The 11,244-nt window shown below is 53.4% G+C and overlaps 2 protein-coding genes across 2 annotated transcripts in view; both read right to left on the reverse strand.

Annotated features, from left to right (window-relative positions):
• Nucleotides 1–1,059: 1,059 nt before the first annotated feature.
• mmrn2a (multimerin 2a) lies at nucleotides 1,060–7,431 on the reverse strand. Its single transcript, XM_068741681.1, has 12 exons — nucleotides 7,205–7,431; nucleotides 5,628–5,750; nucleotides 5,207–5,313; nucleotides 4,990–5,092; nucleotides 4,865–4,925; nucleotides 4,436–4,625; nucleotides 3,885–4,330; nucleotides 3,724–3,837; nucleotides 3,206–3,646; nucleotides 2,793–3,132; nucleotides 2,120–2,698; nucleotides 1,060–2,035 (listed from the first exon to the last, which is right to left on the reverse strand). The coding sequence occupies exons 1-12, from the start codon at nucleotides 7,429–7,431 to the stop codon at nucleotides 1,629–1,631; spliced, it is 3,138 nt and encodes a 1,045-aa protein (XP_068597782.1). The 3' UTR covers nucleotides 1,060–1,628.
• A 2,816-nt stretch (nucleotides 7,432–10,247) lies between these two features.
• LOC137895484 (echinoderm microtubule-associated protein-like 6) overlaps nucleotides 10,248–11,244 on the reverse strand; it is a 17,367-nt gene continuing 16,370 nt past the window's right edge. Inside the window, exons 39-43 of the mRNA XM_068740958.1 lie at nucleotides 11,158–11,244; nucleotides 10,903–11,006; nucleotides 10,680–10,833; nucleotides 10,400–10,500; nucleotides 10,248–10,272 (exon numbers count right to left, since the gene is read on the reverse strand). The exon at nucleotides 11,158–11,244 is cut by the window's right edge and continues 76 nt beyond it. Of these exons, the coding sequence (XP_068597059.1) occupies nucleotides 10,248–10,272; nucleotides 10,400–10,500; nucleotides 10,680–10,833; nucleotides 10,903–11,006; nucleotides 11,158–11,244 (471 nt within the window). The remainder of the gene's footprint in view (nucleotides 10,273–10,399; nucleotides 10,501–10,679; nucleotides 10,834–10,902; nucleotides 11,007–11,157) is intronic.

Genomic DNA, 11,244 nt, shown 5'->3' on the forward strand with positions numbered 1-11,244 from the left:
CGCCACCTGCTGTTATGGAGGGTTTTATACAGCATAAAAACCTTGTGTTCTGTCACTGATTCGCAGGTGGAGAAGAAGCAGCAACGAACACGTTGATGATCGATCACATCTGATCAGCCTTAGGAGATAAATATTCCTCTATTTATTTTTGTAGCTTGTCACAATTGTGCTTAGATGACTCTAACCTGAATATAATCTGTAGACATGATCTAATTTTCTAAAGCTAGCTAGTTGTCTCGTTTGGGATGCTTCGTCTCCTTCAGGCTAATTTCTGTCTTTTCAGCGTAGCGGAAGTGAAGCTTTAAGAGCTAATATTTAGCATGACGTTTCCCGTGTTCTAGCCTTCAGACTTGGGTGTTATTTACTAAACTATTTACGCAGATATATTAGCGCGGCGTGATGTCACCGTTTCTTCTTCTAATTTTTTTATGACATCATTCAGGCGAAGTTTCTCGATACATTTTACGCTCAGACGGTTCCACAGATTATCGAGGAAACCCCAGTCTGATATGGATCTATATGCTATTGATCGGCATCTTCAGTGATCATATCATGCTTATTGATGAGGTTTCAGAATGTTACATTAACCTGTTTTCAGACCTGAGTTCACATGAACAGAAGTTATTTTTTTCATCTTGTCAATGTTGTTTTTGGCTTTTTTGCTTTGCCAGATTTCATTGTTGAATTTTTTGGGAATATTTTTAATGCTTATTTTTCTATACTGTAGACTTTAATAGAGATGATTAAAAAGTTTAAAGAAAAGTGTGTCAAAGCTCCTTTTTTAGATGCCATTCAAACACCGAAAAGTTCAGATATTTTTACTTACTGGTATTAGCAAGCGCTAACAAGCTAACTAAATGTCATTATCTTTTCCCTACAGAAGGCTATGATGATCTGATCCCAGCTGTACGCTAACGTTAGCAGTTCTGTTCCGTTTCTGCTTTCACATGTCAGCTAGGAACAGTTAGCTTCATCTGATCAAGTTAGCATTGGTTAGTAGTACTTAATAGGTTAGTTCATGGCTAATAATAGTAATGAGACTAGAAAGCAGCTGACCATAAAATCATTTTTATCAAGTTATTTATGTATAAACACACTTTGTGGAGGCATGGAGGTGGTTTGCATAGCTTAGCATAAATAGTGGAAGGTGAAAATGGCTAACTTAAGAAAAAAACATCTCAGCTCTCAAACCTTAAATTATTGTTCAACCCAAAATAAACTTGCCGTTTCTTGCCTTTGCGCTAAGCTAACGACATTCTGACATCGACTTTGTTCTGGCAGAAACTCAAAATGGAAAATTGTTCCTTTGTTTACTCGTTACATCAATTGAAAAGTCTCCGTTTCTGAATCCTCCAAACTTTTGTGGAGCTCACCGGCTAGCTTCTTTAGCAGGGAAGCTAGCCGGCGTCTCAAAGCTAGGTTAGCGGCTACAGCGAGGGTTTGAATAGAGTTGGTCTCTGGATGCTTCCAATGTGAGCTCAGACTGGAAGCTGGACTCCAGCGGTTCCTCCGGGTCGCACCTCAGATTCTGAAAGGTGCTCTGGAACAAAGCAAACGTTACGTCAAACAAACTCGCCGCTGTCTTTGGCTCCGCCCCTCCCGGAGCCTCTGGTTGGTCCAGAGCGCCCTCAGGTGGTCTGGTGGAGCAGCAGCACGACGAACAGGTTGTCCTCTGACTCCGCCCTTACCCCCCCCTTGAGTTCGAGGCTCACGCCCTCCCCCTCTCTCAGCTGCAGGAGACTCGTTCCAGTCACCGGCCCCCCCTCCGCCGCCCCCTCCTGTTCCCTTACAGACGCCGACGCCCCGCCGGACCCCCTCCTGAGGAGCAGGTGAGCGGGACCTGGCTCCAGGTCCAAGGTGACCACAAACAGGTAGATCCCGTTGGCCGGCGCTCTGAAGGTGCCGGTGTCGGAGTAAAACCGACCCGCTTGCGTGGATGCTGCGAACCGGATCGCCCCGTCTGAGACCGTCAGAGGGGATCGGGCCGCAAACAGCAGGGGGGCTTCTGATTGGCCGGTCAGGAGAGGAGGAACACCTGTAGAGAACGAGAGGGTCAAACACCAGACGGGGACACCTGAGCAGGACCTCGTGTCCTCTGAGGTTCTGGTTTAAAGCTCACCTGATGAACCCCTCCTGTTTCGATGACTCCTTCCTCTTCCTCTTCCCGTCCCACCTCCCCCTCCTCCTCCTCCTCCTACTCCTCCTCCTCCTCGCCTCTTCTCTTTCCTGCCATCCTTGTTCTTCACCAGCTGCCACAGTTTGTCGAGCTCCAGTGTAGCGTCGGATCCTGCCAGAACATCAGCGTTACTGAAGACGTTCTTGAACACCCTCAGATGTTCCTCCAGCCCTCTCTTCAGCCATGTCACCTCCGCCTGCAGTTTGGCCTCCCGACCTCCGGGTGGCGCCTCTGTCTCAGAAGTGTTGGAGTGTTTCTCCTGCAGCCGGAGAACCTTGAGACCCAACTGTTCTACCCTTTTCTCCAGGTTCCACAAATCACTTCCGTCCCCCCCGGGCCCCGTGTGCCTCCCCTGTGGGCGGAGCAGCTGACGCTCCCTCACCGGAACTCCTTTAGCGCTCCTCCTCCTCGCGCTGCCGGGGGGCCAGTCGTCAGCGAGGAGGTGGGGGGAGGAGGCGGGCTGGTCGGCAGGCGGTACCTCCTCTCCACCACCGTGGTCACCGTGGTCACCGTGTCTCCTCTCTGCCGGACCAATCAAACCGCTGATTGGTGAATGAAACCGACCAATCCCAGAGCTCAGATCGGAGGCTCCTCTTCCTCCTCCTCCTCCTCATACCTGGACTGTTGCTCATCACCGATGGCATTCTCTGGCCGTGCTCCTGCAGGAGCTCCAGCTGCTCCTTCAGCGCTGGGATGGAGTGGGCCTCCTGGTCCTGGACCGGCCACTCGAGGAACTCCAGCACCTCCTCGCCGAGGAGCAGCTCCAGAACGTCGCTGTGTCGGATGGCGTCCTTCAGCAGCGAGTTGAAGGAGCCGGACAGGCGCTGCATGTCCTCCTCCAGCTTCCTGTTCGCCTCCTTCAGGCCGGAAGCGTCAGCCAGACCCGTCCTCAGCCGGCTCAGGTCGCGGTCCAGCGTCCCGGTTCTGGCCCGCTCCGACGCCAGAGACTCCGTCACCTGCGTGACAAAGCGAGGAACGTTTGAACGGAACGGCTCGCCGTCTTTTCTTTGCACGCTTTACTCTTCGTACCTCCTGGAGGCCCCGTTGGAGCACGTCCACCGCCGGCTCCCATTCGCCGGCCACGCCCCACGGCCCCGCCTCCTCCAGGGATAACCGGTTCTCATTGGCCAGCTCTGTCACGTTGGCCACGCCCCCCTGGAGGCGAGCCACGGCGGCCTCCAGCCCCGCGCAGCCGCAGCCCGCGGAGGCGTTCTGCTTGTAGAGGACGGCGTACAGGTAGTCCACGTCCACGTCCATCTCCTGCAGCTGCTGGCTCAGGTTCCCCCCCAGCTCCCCCACCCGCCGGAGCACCGCCTCCCTCGACGCCTCCACCTCCAGCCCCGTCTCCATGAACAGGATCCGGCTGGTCCGGGCCGTCTGGTTGACCTGCGTCTCCAGCTCCTTGACCTTCTGTCTCAGCTGCTGGACGTCCCCCGCTGTCCCCTCCGTGTCCTCCATCAGCCCCCCGACCTGAAGGCAACGTGAAGCTCCGGTAAGCAGAAGCGAACCGGGTTCATCCGGCGCCGGTCTCGTGCGGGCTGACCCACTTTCACCGTGTTGTTGACCACCATGTTGTCCAGCCGTTCGACGGCCTCCCAGAGCGCCGACCTGTCTGGGACCCGCGGCTGCCTCGGGGGAGGGGCCGGAGCTTCGGCGCCCGGCTCCCGGCCCAGCAGGCTGACCTGGGATCAGAGACTCCGGCTCACACTGGAGAACCGTGTTTTTGATGGGGGGGGGGGTCGATCCGCCCACTGACCTGCAGCAGCTTCTGGTGGCGCTTCAGCTTCACGTCGACGTCCGCCGTGGCGCTGGTGAGGTTGTGGTGCAGCATTGCATGCTGGGAGTGCAGTCTGGCCTCCATGTCTGTCCTCTGGGTGTCCATCAGCCTGCGGACCTCCCTGATGTCCCCCAACGCCTCGTTCAGCTTCACTTCCAGGCGCCGGGCCGCCTCGGCGCCCGGCTCAGAGGCGTGGGGGGGCTCTGCCTGCTGGAGGCCCTTCAGGTGGGACACGTCGTGGGACAGGCTGCCTACCTGGCGGGTCAGGTGCTCCAGCGAGCGGTTGAAGCCCTCCAGGACAGGCTGCAGCTGGGACAGTAACAGCGCCATCATGTGGGGGAGGGGGAGGGCGGCGGGGGCCTCGAGCTCATCGGCAACTGATTAAAGAAATGTAATCAGAAAAAGATTTACCAGGAAGGAGGCGAGCAGGAAGGAGGGCGTGTCCAGCGCAGGGCCGCGCCCAGAGAACCGCCAAAGCTCACCTGGGAGGCGTGGCTCCTGCCGTCCGTGGGCCTGATTACGGGTGCTGTTGTGCTGGTTGTCCCGGTAACCGGCGAGGTCCTGGTCGCTGACGGACAGGTGGTCGCTCTGTTCGCTGTTCGGGTCCACTTGGTGGTTCTGGACCCCTGAAATGGTGGAAATCCTCGGTCTCACCTGCTCTGTGCTCAAACCCTGACACATGAGAACATCTGACCCCCGGACCCCTGGACCTGATCCAGGATCAGTCTGGATCTTGGGACTCATTTTAATGTGTTCCTGTTATTGTGCCCCGCCCATTTCTGCCGGCCTGCTTTTCCGTCGCTCACAGGAAGTGGGTTTGGTTGCAGCCGGGGTGGGAGTCACTTCCTCTTTGCCTCTGCAGGTCAAAGGTCCAGTTGTTCTTTCCACAAACATGGACGGAAGTGACTCACCCCCACCCCCGGGGGGGGTTGGGCCTCCTCCTGACCCTCGCCATCGTAGCGGAGCGCCGCTCTGGACGCCACAGACTCCTCACTTTGTTAAGAGAGTGTCCTGGAGGCTGGGGGGGTGATTAAACCTGAACCCCGCTACACCTGTGGGCGTGGCCACACCTGGAGCATGGAGCTGTGTCCTCATCTCAGATCCTCCAATCAGAGCGGAGCTTCCAGGATCCTCAGCGACTGTGAACAGACACACACACATCTCTAAAGGACTAAAGTTTATCCTTTCATCACCTACGTCTGTGTGTCGGGTCGAGGCGGGCTTGTTGCCATGGCGACAGTCACTCAGCCCACCTGTGTCCTGGCAGTTTTCTCCTCCGTGTCCCGGACAGCAGCGCCACAGCAGAGCGCTGAAGATCTGCTGCTTCTGTCTGTAGACCGGCCGCAGGGACAGCTTGTACCTGCACGCGCACACACACACACACACACACACACACACGCACGCACGCACGCACGCACGCACGCACGCACGCACGCACGCACGCACACACGCACACACACACACACACACACACACACACACACGCACACACACACGGGCTCAGATCCAGGATCCGGGATATTTCCCGGTTTCCCTACACAGGAAGTGTATTCCTGACTGTGCAGGAGGCGACAGTTAAAAAAGGGCGTCGTCGGCATGTTGCCATGGAGCTGCTGGTGCGCTCTCATTATGGGATGTGTGTGTGTGTGTGTGTGTGTGCACCTCTCCACTCACATGACCAGCTGACAGTCGAGCGACCCACTCGGACACGGACTCTGGGACTTGATGGTGTACTTCTCTGTTCCACACGCCACCGCCATGGTAACCACACGCTTCTGCACAAACGCACACCAGTTTCTGCACACGCACGCACACACACACACACACACACACACACGCACACACGGTCTTACTTCCTGCTGGACCGGATCAGAAGTTCAACCACAGAAGTTCAACCCGCTATCAGGTGTCCTCCCTCTTCTGTCCTTGTGTAACGGGCTACAGGACCACCTTTAAGAGTCCGGCTTCAGCCACACCTGACATCACCTGAGGAGGCCGCGAGCCCCGCCCCCTTGCCGTGGGCGTGTCTTGTCTCGCTGCTTCCTGTCTCTGCACACACAGTCCCGTGAGGCGACGTTTTCTCTGATTTATGATCAGCTGTGGCGAGTAAACAACCCCCAGCCTCGTAGGAAACCACCCCGACCAGTAGCTCACTGGTTTCACCGCGGACAGAACCAGCAGAACCGTGATCTGCCTCGTCCCTCCTCTTCCTCCTGACCTGACAGCTGTCAGTTTGAAACCAGTTTACCGTACAGGCGTACTGGTTCCAGGCTACAGAAGCTTCACGCACAGCCGGGCTCTGGATATTTGCTGGAACCACATCAGAGGACACGTCTTTAATCTTCCTCGTCAGGTTAATCTGTCCTGTCAGTCTGGACTCGGGGCATAAGTCTCCCTTCAAGCAGCTTAATGCCAGAACCTTAAAACGTACTGGTCCCAGTTTGAGACCAGAATCTGCAGTTCATCCGTTAGCGATGACGTCATCAGGTCAAATTTAGAGACGGAGCGTCCTGAGAAAAGGGAGCTGGAAGGAGGAGCCGACATTTCCCACAACGGTTTCCTCCTCCAACATAAACATCCAGCCGTTGGCGTCGTTTTGAACCAGGAGGCTCCAGATCCGGAAAACCGCCACAGAGACGACGGTCCACGAGATCCGCTCCACATCCAACATGCCAGGAAGCCCTGAGGGGGGCGCTAGAGACAACAGACCACTGAAATAAAGGGTTCTGCAACAGGACAGCCCAGGTTCTGTGGTTAGTTCAGGGCCCGTCGTTGCTTTCACCCTCGTCTCCTGATAACGGCTGACTGAGCAGACGATGCCTTCAGGGTCACGTTATCTGCAGATCTCTTTGATCTCTTTCCACTGAGCTTCAGAGGGAGCGTTTGTTTTTCACACCTTTCGAATCCAGCAGCGATTCAGGCACGCAACAAATCTATTTTCACCTTCACTTCATCAGTGCCTGTTGACCTTTGACCTCTGAAGCACATATACCCCGCCCCCATCCACCCTGACCAATCAGCTCTCATCCTACTGAGAGAACACTGAGGCTAAAACAAAAGCGGCGGAACCCGCAGCGACAGAACGACATCACTAAAGCGGGCGGGGCTTCCAGCCAGATCAACTGATCAATCACCAGGAAGTAGCGGAAAGAGGTCGACAGTCTGCGGCGACATAAGAGCTCAAACGGGTCGGTTTATTGATACTATTGATTCCTAATCGATCAGTTTCAGAGAGATCCTCCTGGACTCACCCGGTCCGGGTTGGCTCGGACCCTCTCCCTCCCAGCGGGGGGGGTTCTGTTGCTCCGGGGGGAAGCCTCTGGAGGTGAGGAGGGAACGCTGCTCCTCCTCCTCCTCCTCCCAGCCCGACCTCCTCCTGCTCCACCTCAGGGTCCCGGGGTCGCACCTCGCAGTGAGCGCTGACCAGCAGGCCCAGAACCAGAACCAGAACCAGAACCAGTCCTCCCAGTGCTGCCATGGTCCACATCAGAGTGGAAGCTCGTACGACCACCAGCTGCTTTTAAACAGCTGGAGAGAGAGAGAGAGAGAGAGAGAGAGGGGGGAGGTGGGAGGTGGGAGGAGGAGACCACGCCTCCTGTTTCCTCAGAGAGGAAACTCCACCCACACGTTTACCTCCAGCTGATGGATCAATAACCATGTGGACCCCCCCCCGGGGAGGCTGAACCATCACACACGTTTGTCCACCTGATCTGACTTGATGTCCACAGGTGGGGGCTCCACAGGTGGGGGTCCCCAGGTGGGGGTCCACAGGTGTGGGCTCCACAGGTGGGGGTCCCCAGGTGGGGGTCCCCAGGTGGGGGTCCACAGGTGGAGAATGACATCCCTTTTTGTTGAGACGACATGCAGGAGGCGCTCACATCGACTGCGGTGCGTTGTGTGTGTGTCCCGCACAAGACTGATTCATAGAGAGCGATGATGTCCTTTTTAAGGATTTAGGCTTCATGAGTTCACTCAACCCCCCCCCCCCCCCATCCCTCCCCCACACACACACACACACACACACACACACACACCCCCGCCGGTCACGTGCCAGCCAACATGCACTACCTCAGGAAGCCGCGTCACGTTTTCTTTAACACGCTGTTCTGAGAACTGAAGGAGAGGAGAGAGGCGCTTCCTGTCCGGGCTGAGAGTCGGGGGCTTTTCCACTGTGGGGGGGGGAATCATTTCCGAGGATTGTTTCAGGAGGCGGAGGAGGGGTGACGCCGAAATGTTGTAAGAGAGAAGTGTGGACAGATATGGTTCAAATGAAGGTGTGTGTGTGTGTGTGTGTGTGTGTGTGGGGGGGGGGGGTCCAGTACTGTCGCTAACATTAGCATGTCTTACCTGAGGAAACACCTGTTCAAACTCTAAAAAGGCGAGTAGCGGTTGCTGCTAATATTAGCATATCTGCAGCTAGTACTACAGCTAGCATTAGCACTTCTTCAGTTTGCAGCAGTTCATCATAAAAACTCTTCCTGGTCCCAAAGAATGAAGTCAAGACATGATTGGCTCAGAGCTACGGGCTCAATCAGCACGTCATGAACTCGATGACATCATTAACTAAACTGATGATGTCACGGACGTGATTTTCTTCTGAGGTCTCAGGAGAATTGGACGTTCTCTGTTTCTATCGAGTTCGCTCTTTAATCTTAAAACCTTTGAGGCTCACAGATCTCGAAATATTTGTATATTGTCAATACTTCAATTTACAAATAAACTTGTTTACCTAAACACAGACAGAACCTCCACCGGAACTCGGTTTCCTTCCATCCAGACGGAGGTGGATGAAGCTGCAGTACCGCCTGACGTCACTGGGAGGCAGTGTGTCCATAGCGCTAGCAAAACATGTCAACGTCTGCAGGGGCGACAAAGAAGAAGAAGACATCCGGGTTAGAGGTTTTAAACCGGAAGAACTTATCAACAGAGATTATATAAAGTGTCGTCGCCCTTGGAGACGTTGTTGTTCTTCTTCGTTGGTCTTTTATGAAGGTTTGTCAGAAAAAGTGTTCAGAAGAAGGACAGAAGAAAACTTTCTCATTTAATTTGTTTGTACTCAATCACAATCACGTAATTATAAAAATCAACGATAGTCACGACGTAAAACATCTGATTTAAAAATAAAGTCATGCATCCGAGCATCGTTTCTATCCATTTATACAGCCTGACACAAACAGCGACATCCACGGGATAAATCTGATCTGGGTGCAGCGTTCCAAACGACCACGCCGCTCCGGTTGCTTCATGCAGCAACTTCTTCTTCACGTCCACTAATGAATAAAGGTTTGAACATTCAGTGTAGCACCAGACAAAGCACAGAAGAAGAAACGCGGAAATAATGTCCCACAAAAAGGATCCGAAAGGCACTGAAGTGTGAGAGGAAACGTGCACTCCAATCACGAGTCAGGAAAACGTTTCCGTCGGCGATCCGATCCGTCCTGGACCGGCGTTCCCGTTTAAACGGTCACGTCCCACTCTGAAAACAAACTGGAGGCGTTTTTTCCGATGGTGCTTGAACGCAGCATGAAAGTCTGGGCAGGTTTGAAGGAATTGGAAAAACAAAACGCGTGACGAAACAGGGTTAAACAGTTAGTTAAGCAACAACACGTTTAACTAGTCTCTTCTTCAGGTGTTTTAAACTAGTCTCTTCTTCTTTGTGTGTTTTAAACTAGACTTTACAGGTGTTTTAAACTAGTCTCTTCTTCTTTGTGTGTTATAAACTAGACTTTACAGGTGTTTTAAACTAGTCTCTTCTTCTTTGTGTGTTTTAAACTAGACTTTACAGGTTTTAAACTAGTCTCTTCTTCATGTGTTTTAAACTAGACTTTACAGGTGTTTTAAACTAGTCTCTTCTTCTTTGTGTGTTTTAAACTAGACTTTACAGGTGTTTTAAACTAGTCTCTTCTTCTTTGTGTGTTTTAAACTAGACTTTACAGGTGTTTTAAACTAGTCTCTTCTTCTTCGTGTGTTTTAAACTAGACTTTACAGGTTTTAAACTAGTCTCTTCTTCATGTGTTTTAAACTAGACTTTACAGGTGTTTTAAACTAGTCTCTTCTTCTTTGTGTGTTTTAAACTAGTCTCCATGTGTTTTATGAAGTCAGTTTTAAACAAGTGTCTTCTTCAGGTGTTTTTAACTAGTCTCCTGGTGGGTCGTCTTTCTCATTGGTCAGGTGTGAAGCGGCTCTTCCTCCCCCTCAACCAGACCGGAATCCAAACATGAGTCTTCTTTCCCCCTGAACAGGTGTGAAGTCCTTGAGGTTGGCGGTTCGAATCCCGCTGTGCTGTTGAGTTGTCTACAGGCATCTCCACACAAACACGCTGCAAACAAACAAACAGGCGGTGACGGTCTGATGCTACGCTAACTAGCCGCATGATGCCAGCTATGTTTACATTTACAGGATGCATTTGTGTTGCACTTTCATTCATTGATCGGTGATCGGCTCACCTGCAGTCGTCCCCACCTGTGCTGATCACCTGCTGGTCTTGGTGGGAGAAGCGGATGTTGGTCACGTGAGCCGAGTGGCCGAGGTAGCGCTTGTGTTTGGCCTGCGGGCAGAGAAGCACCTTCATCGTCTCTGGCTGCTCCTCGTCTTCCTCGGCTCGTGTCAGCGTTTAGAAGACAAAATTCTAATAATGTATAACAGAACTCGTTTTCTTGCTCAGACTCCTCCTCCTGCCGCGGAGGGCGGCGGCTAACAGTCGCCGCCCAATGAAAAACGACTCACAAACTTCTCTGCGCAGGGGAAGTCGAACAGCTTGACCAATCCGAAGTCGTCGCCGGTGACGACGTTCAGGCCGGCGTGGGAAACGCACGCACAGTGGACTTCAGCTCTGTCTGCGTTTCGTGGCCAAATCCCCAAAACTTCATCTCCCAGGATGCTGAGGGAGACAGGAAGTGTTTAAATATGAATGCGATTGTGTGTGTGTGTGTGTGTGTGTGTGCGTTACCTGGTCCAGGTGGCCCAGGTGATTCTATCGATGACAGTCTGGTCGACCATCAACTTTCCTGAAGGAACCTCGAACACCTGCCGCTTGTAGGCGCCAGTGGATACCTGTCCACACACACACACACACACACACACACACGCACACGGCCTCAGAGGATAACCGTGTTGAAGATGATGGCATGACTCCGCCCATCCCAACAGACTGGATCCTGGTCCTCTGGGGGGGGACCCCTGGGGGGGTGGGGGGGGGGGTTACCTGTATGTAACAGCTGTCAGCAGAGAAGTCCAGCTGCATGACGAAAGCCGGGATGTTGCTGCAGTAAAGCAGACGGTTCAGAACCGG

This window comes from Brachionichthys hirsutus, chromosome 7 (assembly GCF_040956055.1).
Source record: "Brachionichthys hirsutus isolate HB-005 chromosome 7, CSIRO-AGI_Bhir_v1, whole genome shotgun sequence".
NCBI lineage: Eukaryota > Metazoa > Chordata > Actinopteri > Lophiiformes > Brachionichthyidae > Brachionichthys > Brachionichthys hirsutus.